The sequence below is a fragment of the Octodon degus genome, unplaced genomic scaffold (genome assembly GCF_000260255.1).
Source record: "Octodon degus isolate 3935 unplaced genomic scaffold, OctDeg1.0 scaffold00178, whole genome shotgun sequence".
NCBI classification, from domain to species: Eukaryota; Metazoa; Chordata; class Mammalia; order Rodentia; family Octodontidae; genus Octodon; species Octodon degus.
In genome coordinates, this window is record NW_004524754.1 from 113,128 (window position 1) to 133,820 (window position 20,693).

At 51.3% G+C, this 20,693-nt stretch overlaps 2 protein-coding genes across 3 annotated transcripts in view; one reads left to right on the forward strand and one right to left on the reverse strand.

Annotated features, from left to right (window-relative positions):
• Positions 1 to 15,536, reverse strand: part of Clstn3 (calsyntenin 3) — a 30,578-nt gene extending 15,042 nt beyond the window's left edge. The window contains exons 1-12 of one of the 2 annotated variants that reach the window (XM_004643512.2): positions 15,282 to 15,536; positions 12,554 to 12,676; positions 11,903 to 12,098; positions 10,321 to 10,529; positions 9,916 to 10,065; positions 9,496 to 9,681; positions 8,800 to 9,087; positions 7,647 to 7,759; positions 4,078 to 4,240; positions 3,466 to 3,522; positions 2,549 to 2,706; positions 2,269 to 2,417 (exon numbers count right to left, since the gene is read on the reverse strand). In XM_004643512.2, the coding sequence (XP_004643569.1) occupies positions 2,269 to 2,417; positions 2,549 to 2,706; positions 3,466 to 3,522; positions 4,078 to 4,240; positions 7,647 to 7,759; positions 8,800 to 9,087; positions 9,496 to 9,681; positions 9,916 to 10,065; positions 10,321 to 10,529; positions 11,903 to 12,098; positions 12,554 to 12,676; positions 15,282 to 15,345 (1,856 nt within the window). In that variant the 5' untranslated portion in view covers positions 15,346 to 15,536. Of the gene's footprint in view, positions 1 to 2,268; positions 2,418 to 2,548; positions 2,707 to 3,465; positions 3,523 to 4,077; positions 4,241 to 7,646; positions 7,760 to 8,799; positions 9,088 to 9,495; positions 9,682 to 9,915; positions 10,066 to 10,320; positions 10,530 to 11,902; positions 12,099 to 12,553; positions 12,677 to 13,125; positions 13,159 to 15,281 lie in introns of those variants that run through there. The other variant, XM_023703767.1, reaches the window with a different exon arrangement.
• A 1,502-nt stretch (positions 15,537 to 17,038) lies between these two features.
• Rbp5 (retinol binding protein 5) overlaps positions 17,039 to 20,693 on the forward strand; it is a 5,417-nt gene continuing 1,762 nt past the window's right edge. The window contains exons 1-3 of the mRNA XM_004643513.2: positions 17,039 to 17,193; positions 17,419 to 17,597; positions 20,009 to 20,110. Coding sequence (XP_004643570.1) covers positions 17,121 to 17,193; positions 17,419 to 17,597; positions 20,009 to 20,110 — 354 coding nt within the window. The 5' untranslated portion in view covers positions 17,039 to 17,120. The remainder of the gene's footprint in view (positions 17,194 to 17,418; positions 17,598 to 20,008; positions 20,111 to 20,693) is intronic.

Below are 20,693 nucleotides of genomic sequence, written 5' to 3' on the forward strand. Positions count from 1 at the left end.
TATATATATATATATTCTGCCCCACACTCTCAGGAAGCATTAAGATGACACTAACCATAAGGGAGGCCTAGACATGGAAAAACAAATCTATCTTTCTTAACCACATGAGAAAATATCAAGGCTCCTTCCCTCTTCCAAAGGACCAACAACGGGATCCACACCCTGGGATGTGGAAGCATATGCAAGGCTCCATCTAAGCCTGAAAGAAGCAGGAGGAGTGCAGTTGAGCCAGTAACAGAGGAGGTCAACTCTTTCCCTATGAAGACTCCTCCTGCTGAGCTCCACACTGGGCAGAACCAGGGCTCTCCCTTCTGATGTGGATCCTGAGGACACTGATTCAGTGTCAATGATTCCCTGGCCTCTGAGGGATGGAACCCTCAGGGACTGGGTGGTAACTCTATAACAGCTAGAGTCCTCACAAAGGCATGGTGAGAGCCCATTCAGCTCAGCTCTGGGCCTGCATGATGTCAATGGCCATGCCCTTCAGCTCTGCACCAAGACCAGGCACCAGGGACCAATGGCCCAACTCTCAAAGCCTGCGCCTTCCACCACCCCAGGTGTGAGGCCCGATAACCAGGCCTACTAGCCAGGGCGCTTAGAACCCTCAGGACAAGTCAGAGACATACACTTTCAGATAGCTGGAGAAACTGAGGCAGAGTGGGAAGAACGCAGGAATCCTGACTTCCAGATCATGTAATGAACCCGCTTGATGACAGCATCTTCAAAACATGGGCCCATGTACCATGAGGGGTGAAAATCCTTTCTGACAAGAACAATCAATCTTTACAGACTAGGTGTTCTGGTAGGGTTTTGTTGTTATTGTTGTCTTTTTGTTTTGTTTTGACAGGGTCTCACTACAAAATTCAGGCTGGCCCCAAACTCACATCAATCCTCCTGCCTCAAGCCTCCTGAGCACTGGGACTGTAGGAATGTGTCACCACACCTGGATTCTGGTAAGCATTTGATCTGGATTATATCACTTAGTTCTCATAATGATTCCAATGGTTAGAATCTATTATTATGTCTCATTTTCCAATTGTATTTTAAAAACTAGTAACAGAGTCTTTGTTATCTATGCTCTCATTGACTCTTAATCTGTATTCTTATTTGTTTTTTGTTTTTGCAGAACTGGGCATTGAACTCAGGCTGTTACGCTTGCCAGGCAAGTGCTTATTCTACTGAGCTATCTACCCAGCCCACAATCTGTATTCTTAAGTACTAATGAATGCTCAAGCCTTGAAATAATCTAGAATCTTCCTTTTTTTTTTTTTTTGGAACTGGGGATTGAACTCAGATCCTTGTGTTTGTGTCAAGTGCTTATCCTACTGAGCCATCTCCCCTGCCCCTAGAATCTTTCTTTTAAAGAATTCAAAACCATTCACTTGGAATTCAGAGAAAAGCAAACTTTTTCCATAAAGGAGCAGGACAGTGTATAACCTTGTCTTCTTGGTCCATATACACCCTGTGCTCCAGCCCTTGAGCCAAGTCGTGTTCCAATAAAAGTGTGCTTACGAAGCAGACAGTAAGCCTCAGACCATAGGTTACCAACCCCTAAACTTGGATCCTCACATTTATCTGCCTTGCAGGGTCTTAGCGAAGCAAGATTAGAACAGACAAAGTCAACCAGAGTTTGTTCTCTGCCCAAGGTCATCCAGCCAATCAGTGTTAAACCAGATTAACATCAGGTCCCCCAGCTCCTGGTCTCTCTGTCCCACTTTACATATTAGCAAAGGGACTGTTAAAACCGTGAGATTGGGCTGGCAAGATAGTTCAGCAGACTAAGCACCTGCTTAGGCAAGTGCAGAGACCAGGGTTCGATCCCCAGTACAAGCTGTGCTGGCCCTGCCCCCGGGTGTGCTGAGCCAGCGATCTAGTCCATGTGGATGATCACACTTTTTTTTTTTTTTTTTTTTTTTTGCAGTACCAGGGATTGAACTCAGGACCTTGCGCTTGCCAGGCAACCCCAATCCCCAACCCCAATCCCAGCACTGGAAATGCTGAAAAGAGAAGGATCACTACAAGTCTGAGCTGCATAGTGAGACCCTGTACCATATACATTAAAAAAAAAAAAAAAAAAATGAATTGCTCCTGGGGTAGTCTGGCACTTCTCCCAACATTACTATGTGACCTTCAGCAGGTCAACTGTCCTCTCTGGGGGCTCAGAGAGAGAGACAAAACGTGGGAGGTAAGGCTATTTCTAGGTAACGTATTAGGCCAACCCGTAAGACACTGGCCTGCTCTGACTGCCCTCCCCCACCCCGCACTCACTTGACGGCAGTGGTGAGGCGCAGGGGCCTGACGCCGGGCGTGGCAAAGCGCAGAGTGTTCATGTAAGCCACATGCTGCAGGGCATGGTTGAAGGTCTCCACATCATCCCCCTCCAGGGTGAGCAGGGACTGCGAGGGGTTCACGTGGACCTGGGCCCCAGACACAGACACAGCTGAGAGCGGGACCAGGAGGCAAGGGTGGAAGAAGCACAGGTGGAGAGATGGGGCGGGGAGGGGCAGGGGCCATGCTGGGATGGAGAGGACTCGGGGAGGGTCTATACCTTCATGCCTTTGCCCAGGCTCTCGAAATCCCTATAGTCCAGCCCCTCCCGACATGCATAGAGGCACTCGATGACCTCGCGGCTCTCCAGGCGACCTGAGCGCACGCTGAAACCAGCCAGGTAGCCATGGAAGTAGTGGTGGATCGGCAAGGGGTCTCCTAGGGCAGGAACACAGGGACAGGCCGGGTGGTGAAAGGAGGAAAGAAAGAGGAGAAGGGGAGGTGTTGGGGGAGGGGCTGAGACAAGGGGAAAGAAACAGCAGACTGATAAATAAGGAAAAATTTGTAAAGGAAGAGGCTAGATGCCAGAGAGAAGTAAAGATAATGGATGTGCTAGAGATGGGAGGGAGGTGGGACAAGACAGACTGGGCTGCAGCTCAGGGGCAAAGTGCTGGCCTAGCATGTGCAAGGCTGCGGGTCCCAGCCCAGAGCTTCCAAAGAGAAAAGGAGGTGCAGAAGAGAAGATAAAGGCAGGGAGAAGAAAGGTGGAAAACAGAAGTAACAGGAGGAGAGAGAGAGGAAAGATACAAGGTAGAAGGGCAGGAGAAACCACAAGGAAAAGAAGAGACTGAGGAAAAGTGTTCTCTACAGTGACATACAGGGAGACCAGGTAATGTGTGTGAGCTTTGAAGATGCCCAGATCTTCCCCTCCTGCATGTCTGCCTCCTGCCACCTCCTTTCTACATGGAAAGCGGGCAAGAGAAGCCCCTTCCTGCGTTCTGTGGGCAAGAAACAACACCTACTATCCAGTCTTGCTGCAACACACAGACCCTGCCTGGCTGAAATTCTAGGCAGCTCTGCCTCCTGGTGGCCTGTGAAGTAGTAACTAGAGAGGCTGGGTGACATTTGGGGAAGAGCATACAGATCAGAAAGTCAGGACGAGCACTCTGGGGTCTCCAGTCATTACACACAGAGTACCTTGGGTGGGGTCTGTACTGTTGTCTCCTCCCTTTTCCTTCTCTTTGTTCTTCTCTTCTAAGGACAAAAACAATGGCAATGATCTCAGGGTGAAGGAATGGATAGGCAAGAGGGAATGAGAAGTCCTCACACCCACTAGGACTGGCAACCTCTCAGCTGAGTCCCAACCTTATTTTTGTTGTACCCCAAATTTCCAGGTCTCTGTTACAGACACTCCCCCAAATATGTTGCAGGGGATACATGAGGGCCTGGCCAGAGAGGCACATGCATGCACTCCCAGGGGACAAATATGTAAGAAATGCCTAAAAGTGGGAAGGCTGATGACACTTTCAAGGATCACAGTCCCCCGTGAGGGAAGTGGGCTATGGAAATCTACATCACTTTGTCAGAACAAAGTGGAAACTGCTTGAAGTTGGAGGAAGTAAGATTCAGTGGACACCTGAGAAGGGAATTCCACCATGTCAGATGGTGGTAAAGACATGGGAGGCCCCAGTGACATGGTTCAGAGCAACCCACCCAACTGCAGGGACTTGTGCTCCCACACTCCTTACCAGCCTCTCTCCTCTCACTACCCTGAAACTTCCCATCTCGGCTAAAAGGTGGGGAACCTACCCATCCAACAGGCCCCAATCATGAGTGCAGGCTCCCTCCGGGGTGGGTGGATGAGGCCATTGTCGTGGATGAGAGCAGGGTCGAAGGAGATGCCATCAGCATACAGTGTGACTGTGGGAAACTCCAGGTTCAGCGCATAATGATGCCACTCTTCATCACAGACCTTGAGGAGCAGGATGTGGATGAGAAATTCTCAGTTACTCCCTCTTAGAGAACTAACCCCAAGCATAGCCCCATCTCCTAGGAGACCTGATAGCCCTGCATATTCCCACTTCTACCAAGCTCCAATGAAGAAACAACATTCCTGTCCAAAGTCTACTGGACAACCAACTTAGTGTGGAAAATTCCACTAGTTGGGTAAACTTTTAAAACTATAAACAGAGTTGGGCACCACAGTGTGCAAGCCTGTGAGCCGACCTACGCGAAAGGTGGAGGCAAGGAGGGGTCTCTGGATCTCAGGGGCACAAGGCCATAGCAAGACCCCATTACAAAAATACAAAAGCACTATAAGCATAAAACTATGTTGTGGACAAATTTCTCCAAAAATACTTAAGTACGTATGTCTCATACTGGAATTGCTGGAGCAGTTGCTACTCAATGGGAACCATTGAAACAAATGTTCCTTCCCTTTGCAGAATCTCCTAGGGTCAGCCAGTTGGGGGTGGAAACCGGAAAAGGTGGGCACAGAGAACCAACTTTATCAACTTCGCTCAGGATTCAAACCTAGGCCCTCTTCCCTTCTCCTCACTGCCTTCCTCAGGTTACCTCATCTGTTCCCATAGGCTCAGATTACATATCTATGCTGGTAATTCCAAAAATCTCCTTTTCTAGCCCAGAACTCTCCTCTGAACACCTGGTTTCCGCTCAGATGTCTTGCAATACCCCTCTCCCTTGGCCCCAGTTTACTCAGAGTATGATGGGTGCTGCCATCCATCCAGTTGTTCAAGTAGCTGGTACCCTCTTCCCCTCCCCCTCCAACTCCAACCCACAAGCTGGTGCTGTCAATCCCGGTCCCCAAGAGCCCCGGAAGCTGTGGATTCCTGTGCAAGTCTCTCCATCTCCACAGCCACACACACCAGTCAAGTCCCCAGCCCCTTTCCTGAGCACTCTGACAGCAGTCCTGTCTGTTCACTTCCACTCCTCTGACTTTACCATAGTTCTCCCTTAGTTGTCAATGGAGTCTTGATTAAATCTGATCAGCTTACACCTCAGCTTTAAACCCTCCCAAGAAAAAAAGGCTTCTCATCTCCCTAACTTCAGCTGACAAAAGTCCAGTCTGTGCCCAATCACTGACCTCCCCAACTTCATCTCCAGCCTTTCCGCTCTGTCCCCTGCTTCACTGGCCTTCTTTCCTGCCTCAGAGCCTTTATATCTGCTGTTCCCGCTGCCAGGGACGCTTCCCCCTCTCTTCTCACTGTCAGCTGGTACCTGTTTATCTTCTGGGATGAAGCTGAAATTTCACCTCAGTCAGCCCTTCCCTGGCCTTCCCATCTGAGTCGAGTTGCTCTCTTCTTACCTTCCCCATGGTCAACTCCAGTCCTTTGTTGCCCATTCCCACTCTGTACATTTAACATTGGGTTGTTTGGTGCTTGGCATGTGAAGCTCCAGTTCAACCCTGAGTTACACTCCCCAGCCCTGTTTAGCTTTTTAAAATTTGTTCCTTTAAGGATCAGTAATGTAGTTCAGTAATACAGCCTGACATGCCAAATGCCTTGTGATTCCCCAGCATGCATGCCCGTACACACACACACACACACACACACAATCTCCCCGACTAAAACATAAGCTCAGTGAACACGAAGATTTTGTTCTATGTAATATTCCTTTGTATCACCAGAACCTAACAGAATGACAGGAATTTAACTGGAATTTACTAGATTTTCTGTTTAATAAACTGAAAGTAAGTTAAAGAGAAATCAAACAGGCAATGTGAACAATATTAGTAACATGGGACAAAGCGGCAGGTTCTCCTTACAGGACAGCCCACTAAGGTCCACTTTGGGTTGTTTTTGTTTTTGTTTAAAGTTTATTTATTTATTGTGTGTGTGTGTGTGTGTGTGTGTGTGTGTGTGTGTGTGGCCAGCTCAGCCCACCTAGGGGCAGGGCTCGCTGGCATGTGGTGCTGGGGGATCGAACCACGGTCCCTGTGCTTTGCTAAGCTTGTTCTAAGTAGGTGCTTTAGACCACTGAGCCATCTCACCAGCCCCAGAGAAAGAGTCCGGACGGGGGCGCGAACCGGCGACCTTGCACTCCACAGCCCGGCGTGGACACCGCCGCGCCAGGTCACCACCTAAACTGAGCTAGGGCCAGGCCCCCCACTTTGGTTTTTTAAGTCCTTAGTTTCTCTTTCTCTTCCAGTCTTTGCCTTTTGTTTGTGTTTTTCAGCCACTACCAGGACTTGCAAGGGGATTACAAGGTAAAGCCTGAAATCAGTCCTCCCTACTCCTTGTGAGCCGAAAGCTTGAACAAAGAAAGTGCTGCTGAGCCAGGCGCGTGCGGCACTAACAGTAGCCCCAGATGGCTTGGGACAGCATCGGATCGCAGGCTTGAGCCCAGCCCAGATAATTAAGCAACTCGTGAGACCCTGTCTAAAAATTACAAGTGGCTGGGGATGTAGACAGTGCAAAAGAATTGAGTTCAATCCCCAATACCACCAAAAAAAGAAAAAGAAAGAAAGAAAAGAGGCCATCACTGTTGGCTCAAGAAAGAACCTAAATTTTTTGTCTCTTTTTATTTATCCTTTATAATTATGGACAGAAATAGTGACAACTAACATGTACAGTAAGCTTACAACTTTCAACCTTCAAATTGTAAACTGTCACAGATACAAACGGCCCTCGCACTACAAGCATTCTGTACAAGTTGTGGGAGTAACTTGTGTGTTTCCAGGTAAAAAGTTTATTTATAGCATTTGTGTGTGTGTTTGTGTGGGTGTGTGGGTGTGGTTTTTTATGCTTTACATTGTATATTTATGTCAAAGGGGTAGTCGGACTTGTGAACAAATTCGACTTAGGAACATTCTCCAGGAACCAAACCCACTCCTAAGTTAGGGGTTTACTGTGTAAAGTGCTTTTCTGTCTATAAAGTTCTACTATCTCATTTAATCCTACAGCAACCCTGGGATATTGAATTCTTTTTATCCCTATTTAATGTTTTTTTTATACCCCTGAAGCTTAGACATATTAACCAAGATTTCATGCATAGCAAGCTCCCTGACAGCAAACCCCATCTGTGCAGCTCACCCTCACTTATTTCGTGGTTACAATTCTAAGAGTCAGGAACACTAACAGAATTCTAGATAAGAAGGAGATGAAACAAAACATGGGGGGAGGGGATGGTGGGATGGGCTTGGGGTCGGCGGGAACTACTTGTCTATTGCTATTTAATTCCAGAAGACTTCTCTAAGGTCCAATCCTTGGAAGGAGACATGAGAGATGTTGGAGCTCAGGGGTTGGGACTGAGAGTAAAGAGGAAGGAGGGCAAGAGACAGCCCAGGAAATGCTGAGCCCTGCCCTGGAGCCCTCTCAGCTGTTTACACCCACCCAGCCCCAAGCCCCAAGTCAGCTCACCTGTTCCAGCTTCCAGAGGAACTTGACAGGGCGGGCACTCTCAAGCAGGGGCCAGTAGAGAAAAGAAATTCTGCAGCCATGGACGGTCAGTGAGTAGTGAGAGAAGCCATCCTCTGAGGGGACACGATAGGGACAGGGTCAGGCACAAGCCTGAGGCAAGAACAAACTCCAAACAGCAGTGGGGAGAGTGGGAGTCAAAGCCGGTAGGGTTAAGAGCAGGAATTCTCTCAATCTGTTTCTTGTGTTTGCATTTCCTTCTCTCTCTCTCTCTCTCTCTCTCTCTCTCTCTCTCTCTCTCTCTCATACACACGCGCGCGCGCACACACACACACACACACACACCCCAGTCCAAGTATAACTAGGGCTTTTTGGGCTCCGGTTGACCGACAGGGAACACTGACCCGCCTGGTCCTCTGGTTCATACACACATCATGGGTGACAACCCTTTTCAGGTCAAGATAAATGAGGGCAGAGAATTGGCTGGAAATAAAAGAGCAGGTCAAGGCTGAGCCCTCCCTGGAGGGAAGATGGGTACTTGGAGAGAGGGCAATTAGCCCTTAGAGGAGGAGGATGGGCTAGTGATGGAAGAGAAAGAAACAGGCTCACGGTGACCCAGAATCTTCCACTGCAGTGGAGGGGCTCTCATAGGAGCACAGATGGGGCAACCCACTATCAGGTGGGATGCAGGAGGATTGAATGGATAGCTAATAATGAGAATGAAAATGATAGAGAGAAATCCTACTGTACTAAAGGCAGGATTCCAATATGTCATGTTGGGGATAAGTCCTAAAAGGTCAAAGAGTATGAGGACTAGTACTGATCCAGTTGTGGTGATGCAGGCTTGTAACCTCAGCTACTTGGGAGGCTGAGGCAAGAGAATGGCAAGCTCATGGTTAGCCTAAGCAACTTAACAAGACCCTCTTGAAGGAAGGAAGGAAGGAAGGAAGGAAGGAAGGAAGGAAGGAAGAAAGGAAGGAAGAGGAAAGGAGGAGGGAAGGAGAGAGGGAAGGAGAGAGGGAAGGAGAGAGGGAAAGAAGTTGCATTTGCAATTCACAAATGAAGAGAGGGGAAATGACCTGTCCGCTGGGCATGACAGATGCAGGACAAGAAACCAGCTTCGCACTCACAGACAAGCACACTGAGGAAGGCTCACCATTCTGGACTGTGTTACACACGATAGTTTCCTCTTCTTTCTTGCCCTCCTTCTTACTGGGAGTTGTACCATGCTTCATCCAGAAGGATAGGGTGAAGTGGTCACTGAGGCTGTCCTGGGGTCCAGAGCCCAGCCCAGCTGTGCCTCCCAGGGGCACCTGCACAGCCTGGGTGCCATTGAACCAGTAGATAAGGCTGCTATCTTGGCTGTAGTGCACCGAAAGCCCTGCTGTCCAATTGGCATTGGGTCCTGGCATGGGCAGCAGGTCCACCTCTCCTGTGGCCGCACCTGTGGGGGCCCAAGAGACACAAGTGTTAGTGTTGAGAGGCACAGCGGAGGGATAGGGAGGAGGCAGGAAGAGAGTGCAGGGCTAAGATTTCCTACAGCTAGCCTCACTCCCCTTTGCTTTTCAGAGACACAAGAGACACACTTCTCACTGAGGAACTCCCGACCAGTTAACCCATTAGCCAACTCTTCTACTCTTCCTACTACTGTCCCCTCATCTATCTAATGACTCAAGCAAGGATTATGCATCTTTGCCACACATATATCTACCTGCCTTTTGGGCCACAACCTCTGCTGATACACATTCCAGCCCAGAACCAGAAGAGGTGGAAGGCAGATTCTCAGGAAAGGGGAGAGAGTGTTTGGCGAGGACCTGGCCTGGGGAAGTGTTGGGAGGAGGGGCACACGCACCACAGAGCTTCCGCAGGGCCCGCTCTGAGTAGTTATCTCGGTCACAGCCCTTGGCCACGTGGCTGGTCTGCAGCTCTATGGTGGCCTGAATGTTCCAGAGCGGTTCATCACAAGTCTCCAGGCGGATACCAGGGAACAAAGCCAAGCTTCCTGCACCTGGAGCATATTCGATCCTTTTGTTCCAGCCTGCAATGGGAGACAAAAAGGGCAGTGCAGAGAGAAGGTAAGCAGCCTCAGCCATCCATCCTCCTCCTCCTCCTGACTCCCAGTCAGCGACACTGAGAAAATGGCCTGGCTGAGCTAGAAGCCTGCCCACAAATATCCCCAACCCTTAGCCAAGCCCCGTGACTGTCACAGAGAACAGAGAGGGAAGCCAAGGTGAAAGACGATTCATAAGATTCACGGGGCAGAGCTCCTCACCTTGCCAGCTGGGTTTACACGTGGGCTTCACCTGGATCTCTACCTCAGCATCATCTGCTGCCCGCTTCTTCCCACAGTCGTATGCTGTCACTGTGAACTTGTAGAGCTTCTCACCGCTGTACTGCAGCTTCTCTGTATTCTCGATGTTCCCTGGGGTGGGAATGAGGCAGCAGGGACAGGTCAGGTTCACTAGCAAAAGCCCAGCAGGCAAAGGGAGGATTTGATACAGTTGGGCAACAGGTAGATTAGGTGGCAGGAAGCAGGGAACGTGTCTGGGAGAAAACGGTTGCACATCAGGAACGGAGGGTGACAAGAGGGCTTGAGGGGCAGGAGAAAGGAAGAACACTGTCCTAAAGGCTGTGGGTGCACAGGACTCGGCAGCGGGGGGCCTGGGAGTAGACTCACCATCGTTGTCAATGAGGAAGGGGGTGTTGGGCGTGAGGATCTCATAGTAGCAGATCTGGCTGTACTGGGGGGAGCAGTCACCATCAATGGCTTCCACCCGCAGGATGCGATCATAGAGCTTCCCCTCAGTCACTGCAGCACGGTACAGTCGCTCCACAAACACTGGGGCAAACTCATTTACGTCATTGACCCGCACATGCACGGTGGCCCTGTATGAATCAGAGCAGGGGGACAGACAAGGACGCATTAGCCAGCCTTTCACCCAGGGAGAGGCATGGGTGGGCATCTAAACAGGGAGGCAGAGCACGAGGGAGCCCATCTACCCACTAGTTTGCTCGTCACCAACACAGGGCACCAGCCTATACCAAAGCCATGCCAGAGACCAGCCCCATAATGAGCAGGCCCAAGAATGGGGCACTGATGAAGGGAAAAGGAACATGCCCTAGGAGGTGCCTGAGTGGACTCTGATGATAGCCATGGCACAGAAAGTCAGGGGCCAACCTGAGGACGTGACAAAACACATCAGGCCAGATACAATGGGAGAATCACAAGAGACGCAGTGTAAAAACCAATGAAAACCTGCCCCGAGGAAGCAGCACTAGTCCAAACCCTGTAACTCAGACCATGGTCGCTCTGAGCAGTATGAGTGAGCAGGGGCTGCGCTCCCTGCACGTGTGGCTCAGCCGCGGCCTCTACCCGCTCACACACCTTCCTGGGCAAGCAGAGGTGGGCCGAGACATATCATGCTGAGCTCTACTCCTGGCCAGGATCCAGGCGCCCAGTGCCCAGAGGCAAAGGTCCTATCTCCAAATGGGTAACTGAGTCACAAAGAGTGTGCTATGGCCAACGCCTCTTGGTGCCTAGCAATCCTGACTGCTCTGCTGAGGTGAGAAGTAAGCCTGGTCAGATGTAGATGTCTGGACCCAGGCTTCCTTGTGCTATAACTATCCTGTGCTCATCCCATCTAGAAGTGTGTGTGTGTGTGTGTGTGTGTGTGCGCGCGCGTGTGTGTGTGAGGATGACCATGAACATGCTACGCTCTGTAAATTCCCTGGCTCGGGCAGTTGAAAGGGACCTGGATGTGTGCTGAGTGTGCTGAGTCCTTGTTGTCCTCCTTATTGCCATGACTCCCATGTGTGTTAAGCCCTTTGCCACGAGGCAGGCACTGTTACACGAACTGTTCCCAGTAGGGCTGGGGGTGTAGCTCAATGGTACAGCACTTGTTTAGTATGCATCAGACCCTGGGTTCAACCCTCAGCACCACAAAATCATCATCATCATCATCATCATCATCATCATCATCATCATCATCATCATCATCAATCTTCCCAGCAACCTTTCCATTCAAGGAAGACCAGGTCCAGAAAGGGCTATATAAATTGTCCAAAGTTGTGACGGCAAAGCCAGGACTAAACTCTACTGAATTCTATGTCCTGCTGGCCACCCTGACTGAAGGTCCCTAAACCCTCTCAATAGCAGCATGGGGTAGACAGTCAGTGAGGCATGGACAGAGCGTGTTGAGGGGTGCAGGAGCAAGAAGGAGGATGCCAGGCCAACCAGGCAGGGGACAGGCCTTCCTCACTTGTGGGACTTCTTGGTGTTGGCCCCATCAGGGCCCTCGCCACAGTCATAGGCCTGGATGGTGAAGGTGTGCTCCTTCTGGGCCTCGCAGTCCACTGGCTCCTTGGCCCGGATCAGCCCCTCTCCTGTTGCCTTGTCCAAGATTACAGCCTCAAAGGGCACCCCAGACCCATGGAGCCGGAAGCCGCAGATCTCACCTGGTGAGGAGAAAAGGAGGAGGAAGGGAAGGCAAGAGGCTCCTGTCCAGCCATGGCTGCCCCTTCCCTCCCCTGGGCACTACGCCTCCCAGGGGCAGCTCCACCTCTCTACTTCTTCTCTTGCAACCTTGAAAGCATCAGTGATTGGATGTACATCTCCAATCACTCCATCCAGCTTCCCTGAGCAGCAGCCTCTGGAAGCCACCAGCCTTGAGGTCTGGCAAATTCAGAACATTGGGGCTGGGGAGATGGCTCAGTAGAATAAGCGCTTGCCTGGCAAGCACAAGGGCCTGAGTTCAATCCCCAGTTACACACACACACACACACACACACACACACACACACACACACACAAAATCAGAACATGTTCAGCCTCATGCCTGCCAGGGTCCCCCTACTTCCTTCCTGCTCCTGCTCCTTTGCCTCTGCCCCCCACCCTTCCCAGCCCCAATTACCTGCATAGCGCAGGGGGGCATCCTTGTCCAAGGCGAAGAGTGGGGGGTTCAGCAGGACAGTGTTGTCATTCTCCATGACAATGCCCTGGTACTCTGCCTCGATCCATGGCTTGTGCTTGTTGGCTGTGACCGCACCCCAGAGGGAGGAGGAAAAGCACCTGTGAGTGGAACCCCCACTCCCAAGACAACCCTTGTCGACCCAGACACCTCAGTCCCTGCCAGAGCACCTTGCAGGTGATGAGGACAAGAAACCAGCACAGAAGGAGTCCAGAGGTCTGTGGGAAGCCACCACCTTATCCTTTAACAGGACAGTTTCCATGGCAACTGTCCCACCCTGGAGAACAGGGACACTATCTGCCCTAGGAACCATGGTTAGGGATAAAGAATCTCCTTACCCCTTCAGTACAGGAGATTAAACCCAGGTCTTTCTCAGTGAACTATAGTCCTACCCCTTTTTATTTATCTTGAGACAAGGCTCACTAAATCATTCAGTTTTCTAGGCTGGGCTCAAACTTGGGATCCTCCAGTCTCATCCTCCCAGAACAGCAGGTTTACAGGTGTGTGCACCACACCCAGCTCAGGTGAAGAATCCTCAGGGACTTCACTTTCTAGGGAATGGACACTGGGAACTCTGGGAGTAGTGTGAGCCCCCAAAGGCCCTGGGAAGAAAAGGGATCAGCACAGGACAGAGTAAAAATTTAGAAGTTTCCTGAGATCCTGACCATTTATCCTCTCTTCCACCCTATTTCTTTTCTTTACCAGGAATGGAACTCAGGACCTTGTGTCTGCCAGGCAGGTGAGCTATCTCCTCGGCACCCCCACCCCATTTCACTTCACACTTCTACAGCAAATGAAGAAGTGAAAGGAAAGAAGGAAGGGTATTTAGGATAGAAGGAGGGGACAGCAAGGGGCAGGAGCTGAGAACAGGAACCAACACCAAATGGCAGACATTACCCCTTCAGTACAGGGGATTAAACCCAGATCTTTCTCAGTGAACTATATTCCTAGCCCTTTTTATTTATCTTGAGACAAAGCTCACTAAATCATTCAGTTTTCTAGACTGGGAACCCAGCAGAGCCCTCATCCTAAGGGATTATTGAGCTGGCCTAGAAACACAGCCAATCCTGCCCTCCCTGCTCCCACTCCCACACCCAGGAGAGCAGTCACAAGGAGCACAGTGCTGTGTCCTCTTCAAGGCTTCCAAATGCCACACTCTTCATCCTACCTGTGACACAGACCCAAGATTTAACCCCAATTTCAGTCCACACCACCCCTCTTCCCTTCAATCAGCAGCCAAGTCAGGATGGAGGTGTGACTAGTCAGAACCCATCTCCCCCACTCCTGGCACACTTTTGCTAACTCAAGTGTGCATCTGGTCCCCAGGACCAATCACCTACTGGGCTCCTTGGGCTCCTTGGGTTCCCTTCCTTCTCTCCCTCTGCCCACAAGCAGGCAAAGCCCATTCACCACAGCACATCAGCTGGACGAAGGTGGGAGAGGACATACTAGCAGGAGGAAACTGAGTCACCAACCCTCATCCTCAGGGTCTCACAGTGAGCAAGAAATCCTGCTGCCATTCTCCCCCCGGCCACACCCCAGCAGCTCCTTGCCATCTGCTTGCCAGCCCCTGCCTCCCTCTCCCTGATGACCACCACAGCCCCTTCCCTAATGGCTGGGAGAAAGCCACAAGATGGTGCATACAGGCCGTACAGGAAGTGGCAGGACGCTCAGGAGCCAGAAGCTCCTGCCAGGCGAGAAGAGCGCAGAGGGCTAGGACAGGGAGGGGGCAGAGCTGGGCACCTTCTCCACAGCCCACCTTCCAGCCCTGCTGCTCTTCTGCTCCCTGAGCCCCCTTGGGCTCCCTGCTCCCCTCTCTTGGGCCCGGGTCTCCCGTGTCCTTCCCTGTCACTCGTCTCCTGTCCTCATCTTCTCACCTTTCCTCCTGCTTTTCCTTCCATCCCTCCTGCTCTGCCTCTACCTTTATTTACCTTTTCCTCTCCCCTTACTTCCCACCCACGCCTCATTGCCCTCTCCCCCTTGTTCAGCGGTCCTTCTCCCCACTCACACAGCACCCCACACACCCACTCCCGCTTTCCCCACCTTTCTCCCTCCCACCTGCCTGGCCCCTACTCCACAGTCCTGCTGCGCCTCCCTCTAGCCCTCTGCCTGGGGCTTCTCCCAGCCGAATTTCATCTCCTGTCTGCCGGAGAAGGCGACTCTAATCCACAGCCCAGCCGGTGCAGGCAGACGGGTAGGGGTGCAGCGGACCACGCCAAAACAGACGTGCTCCGAATTGCAGCTTCCTCCCAGGATGGGAGGGAGAGGAGCAGACGGGGCTGCCGCTGCACACACGCTTCGTGTGCACACACCCCGGGAAAGCAGGGACCCAGGACAGGAGGGTGCGCAGACCCCTGGGCCAAGTCCTTAAAGGCCTGAGATACCCACCAGGGCCAGAAACTAAGAGACAGGGCAGAGAGACCCCTGGGCGGGAATGGGACCACCTGGGAGGAGAGGACCAGCGAGCACATGGGTAGAGATGAGTCAGGGGCAGGATGACACCCTGAAAAGGAGGCAGCTAGGAAGGAAGAGGGATCAGGAAAGGGATGGGAAGAGGGCGGTAGGGAGAATGGGCCACCTGTCAGGTGCAGAAGCCCGGGCCTTCCACCCACCCCACCCCCACGCAGCTCCCCTGACCCCCTCGCCCAGCACCCTCACCCCACGCATTCACCTTTGTTGCCTGAGCCGGGTGGGAGCAGAGAGGCCAGCAGGAGGGACAGCAGCAGGAGGGTCATGGTGCGAGGGGGTCAGGGCTGGACCTGGCAACCGCTGTCCCCTGGGAACCTGGAGCCTGCTGATTCGCCCTCAGGAGAAGGATGCAGGGGTTCCCCGGGAGGAGAGGTCAGGGACAGTAACAGAAAGAGCCCACCGCCAGCACTAGTCCATACGGTAGGCCTGGAGGACGCCGGTCTGGTGGCTGAGAGAAGACCTGCTTCTCTTGAGCCCTCTGGAGCCCAGCGTCCTCTCTCTCTCTCTCTCTCTCTCTCTCTCTCTCTCTCTCTCTCACTCCCACCCCATCCCTGCTACTGCAGGATGACGTCAGCACGGCCAGGCGAGGATTGATGAGGCCACTGGCCAATCGGGTAACTGGGGGCGCCAGGTGCTGCAGGGGGCCAGGGAGCCAATGGGACCCGAGAGCAGGGGCGGGAGAACGTGTTAGGGTTTTTTCCCGGGACTGCAATTTGGGGGAGCAGAGGAACTGCGGGGGCTGAGGAGGAAGCTGGGAAGTCATAGAGGGGGCGGGAGACTGAGGGACAATCAGAGAGGGAGATGCTCGAAGCCAGTGGGTGGGAGAGGGAGGCGTCAATGGAGACCTGAGGGGGCGCCCCGGAGGGGCAGCATTCACGACACCTACCCCCAACTCTGCACTAACCTCTTTTCACAGCCCATTCCATCCACAAGTCCCTGCTGCGTGCCTTCTGGGAACTGCAAAGTAAATCCTTCACCCTAAACCGGAGAAATCCCAGCATTTCCGTTCCCAGACCAAGGGGGCAAAGGAAACGCTTGGAGGGTCAGGACAGGACCGGGAAGGGCACTGGCACTGGAGTTCAAGTGACATAGCTGTGCTCTCACCCAGGCACACACGTCTTTCAGGACAGGTTACACAGCTGGAGTGTCAGGCTGACCTCCTACTGCCCCCTACCCAGATGCCCTATCTTAAATCACGGTAGAGCAACCCAGTAGCCTCAGAAGCCAGGCACCAGACACTCCAGTTTGAAAGAGCAGTGGGTGGGTGGGGAAAGGGTGTGCCATCATTTTAGTGTCCTAGCACACCCCTGTGGGAACACACCTGCTAAGTATGGGCAGTGTGTGCCTGGGTGACTCAGGAGCAGGAACTCCTGGGTCCCAAGGGGAAGAGAATAAGATTTTCCAGAAAAGCCAGCCAGGACCCTCACCCTCTCCAGACCTGAAGCAGGTTTCCAGACAGCCAGGCTCATGGCCTCCTTCCACTACTACCTAGGGCTGAGCCCAGCTTGCCAGCTTGGGGCTCCAGTTTAGCCAGCCACCTGAAGAACTCCAGGGCTGTCTTCCCGGCGTGATTCCCATGCAGCTGTCTCCACTTGCTCCTTCCCTTGCATCTTTCAGCAACCCCAACTCTGCCCCAGGAGCTCAAGATGTGCTGGAACTCATCCTCGCCCTACACAGCCAGGCCAGCCACAATGGCCTGTGGGGGAGACAGCCCCACTCAGGGCTCCCAGTCCTCCCGAAATGAGCTGAGGCTGAAAGGGACCTTGAGAAAGGCATGCATTTAAATGATTCACAGCCCCAAACCTTCTCTGGGTTCCTTCCCCAGGAAAAGCAGAGGTGAGACTTGGCTCTGCTAAGTCCCAAACCAATCCCAGGGAGGGAGGAGGGACTCTTATTGCAGCAAGGCCCTAGCCCTGTATAAAGCCCTGGCCAGTGACCTTTGTGGTGGGGGCTGGTCAGCCACTGATAGCACCCCTTCCGTTCTCACACCCAGTCTCCTGCATTCGCCTACAGGCTTGGGCTCCAGCTTGACCACCCAAATATGCCTCCCAACCTCACGGGCTACTACCGCTTTGTCTCACAGAAGAACCTGGAGGACTACCTGCAGGCCCTAAGTAACTCCTCCTCCCTCCCAGCACTTCCTCCCCTTTCCCCACTTCAGGGTCCCACTGAGAAGGGGGCCTGAGGGTGGATGCTGGGGGACACTTGGGTGGGATCCATTTTCATGAAGAGGCTTTATTAGGAGCAGGCCAGACTGGCCCTAGGCACCACTGACAGGCTGAGGTGCTGCTTTGGGAACACTGGACTGGCCCAGCCTGGCTAAGACTCAGCCCCCACAGACATCAATGTGGCTCTGCGGAAGATAGTGTTGCTGCTGAAGCCAGACAAGGAGATCAAGCACCAGGGCAACCACATGGTAGTGAAGACCCTCAGCACCTTTCGCAACTATGTCATGGAATTCGAAGTGGGAGTTGAGTTCGAAGAGGATCTGAGGATCGTGGATGGACGGAAATGCCAGGTATTTTCCTGAGGGTGGGGAAAGTGCCTCCAATCAGTGTGGCTGAACCACAGGGATCTCGCAGCCATAGCCAAGGGAAGGAACCACTGCAGAAAGCCATGGCACCCCTAGGGTACCAGGCTGGAGTAACAGGGTCTTGGTTCCCCATCCTCCTCCCCCTTCCTACTTCTTCCCTGTCCCCTCTTATCATCAGCCAAAAGAGAGAAAAAAAAAATAGAGTGCCTGTACCAGGCCAATCAGCAAACATTTGCTGGCCCTCAGCCTATGACGCTGTGAGTGACCACGGTCTCCCTTTTTCCATTACAGGGCCTTCACACTGTGCTGTATCTCCAGCTCCTTTTTATTTTTTTTATTTCAGTGTCCTATTGAGTTGCTTAAATCACACAAACTGGCCTAAAACTTGTGTCCCTCCTGCCTCAGCCTTCTAGGCTGTACTGAGGTTACAAACCTGCACCCCCAGCTTCTTTTATTTAGCATCCAAAACCCTACTTTCCTACATTTCCCCTACTTCTATGTGGTTCTTGTTGACTCCCTGTTACAGACAGTAGTTTTGTTATTAATTCCTTAAACTGCAGTTTTTACCCACTTTTTTTGTCCTTACCCTTCTCTTTCTTGTCTGTACACCCTTCTTCGGAAAAATCTACACACATGCTTTCTGCCGTCATCTGTAAACTGCCCTTGACATTTCTTCTCCAGCCAGAGCCATCTCCTGAGCTCCAGGATGATGTTTTCAGCTGTCTGCAAAATATTTCCATCTGAGTGCCCCAAGGTCAAACTTGAATTCATTACATTCTTGCACAAACCATTTTTGTATTTACTGTCTCTGTTAATAGCAATAACCAGTTAGACCAGGAGTCATAAGCAAAGTCTCTTGTTTTCCTACTTCTGTGATCCCAACACACACACACACACACACACACACACACACACACACACACACAGCCCACCTTAAGAAATCTTTCTGATACAACCTTTTTGCACTGTCCAGTACAGTAGCTACTGATTACAAATGACTGTTGAACATGTGACAGGTACCTTGTCCAAATGCGCTACAAAGGTAAAGTAGAGCTGGATTTTTCTATTTCTATTTCTTCTCTCTTTCCTTTCTTTTCCTTTCAGTACTGGGAATTAAACCCAGAGGCTACAAACCTGCACCCCTACACCCAGCTTCTTTTATTTAGCATGCACAAGCCTACCTTCCTATATTTCCCCCTTCTTATGTGGTTAAACTCAGAGCCATCACACTGAGCTACACCTCCAATCCTTTTTTGATTTTCTATTTTAAGACAGGATGTCACCGAGTTGCCCAGGCTGGACTCAAACTTGTGTTTCTCCTGCCTCAGCCTCCCAGAATGCTGGGATTATTAGCATGAGCCACCATACCAGGCCTGGATTTTTAAGCAGTATCCAAAAAAAATTTCAAAAATGTTTATATTGGTCACAATACTGAAATACTATTTCTTACTATTTTAAGTTAAATAAAACATATTATTAAAATTGAGTTCATCTACTTCTTTTTCCTTTTCTAATAAGCTCCTAGACGTGCTTTCTACATGTAATTTGCATTTTTGTCTTTTTTCTAGTGAAATGTCACTTTTTAAAATGTTTCTCATCTATTCCTTCCTGCTCTTTCTCACTACAACACCTTTCTCACTGGATACCCAAGTTGGTCCCCCAATCTTAACCTTCCACCACTCTGTACATTACAGCCACAAGGTCCATCTGTGTTGTAAAAGTGGCCACGTTTTCCCTAATTTCAACCCTTTTGGGGATGACCTATTCCAGACAAAACCCATGCACCCAAAAGAGCACACAGTTCAGGACTTAGGAACCAGCTCCTCGTGGTGTTCCCAAATACAGACTAGGTTAGAGCCCTTCAGAACAATGAAACCTTTCTTCTATGCTATTTCTTTCCTTATTAAAAATGTCCAGTTATTACTAAAAAAAATCCAGTTATGTATCTCCAATCTAATGCATTCCCATCTTTCTTGAAGAGTTGGCTCCTCCCTCACTCCCCATTCCCAGGCCCAATGTTGGCACTTGCCAGGTGGCCTAGCTTCCAGGAGGCAGTGGTCCTCTTCGGTGGAAACTGAGCTCAGCAGGCTATCCCCTGGGATGCCCAGGTCCTGCGTTCCTAGCATCCTTGGACTTGAAAGAGGCCAGTTGCTCCCATCTCTCTTTCCTCCAAAGTCCCTCTGGGTCACCTGGAGGCATCAGAAGTTGAACCCTCCATTCTTTCTCCCCAACTTCACCCCTGCTTCTCCCCTGCTCTCCCCAAATGTCACCATATTTGGGGGCTGTCAGGAGGGGAGGAGGGGCATCCTGCTGAAGCAGAGCACCTGTCCCCAAATGGAGGCTGGAAAAGCACTTGGGGTACTCTGCCTCCCTGTCTTCCTTTATCTCTTCCTCAGACTATAGTGACCTGGGAAGAAGAGCAGCTGGTGTGTGTACAGAAAGGCGAGGTCCCCAACCGGGGCTGGAGACACTGGATGGAGGGAGACATGTTACATCTGGTAAGCGGAGGGCAGATACAAATGCAGTGTCTGAGAGGGGCCTCAGCCAGCAAACATCCCCTTGAAAAATCATGTGAGTGTACAGCAAGGGGCCAAGAAGGGAAGCAAAAGCTCTTAGAAGAGGAGTGAGAAGAGGAGCATGTGGCAGGGTATACCCTGGCTACAACTCAGGTGATGCCCATAAAATCAAAATGGAGAGGATTTGCCAGGCATGGTGGCACACACTTGTAATCCCAGCCCTCAGGAGGCTGAGGCAGGAGGATCACAGCCAGCCTAGGCTACCAAGTGAGTGCAAAGCCAGCCTGAATTACAAAGCAAGTGGATGTTGGTGATCACAAATTATAAATTGAGTCTAGAGGATGTTCAAGGCTAACCTTGTCCTGCCGTGTAAGCCAGGCAGGACCGCAGAAGCTGGCACTCCTGGTCACAACCGAAGCCCTATGGCTCATGACATGGTGGCATTCATAGGACAAGATAAGATCTGTCTCTTTTTTTCTATTTATTTCTTTTTTTGTTTGTTTGGTCTTTTCTTTTCATAATTTTATTGAGAAACAAATAGCAATGAGATAGTTTCAAATCAAAT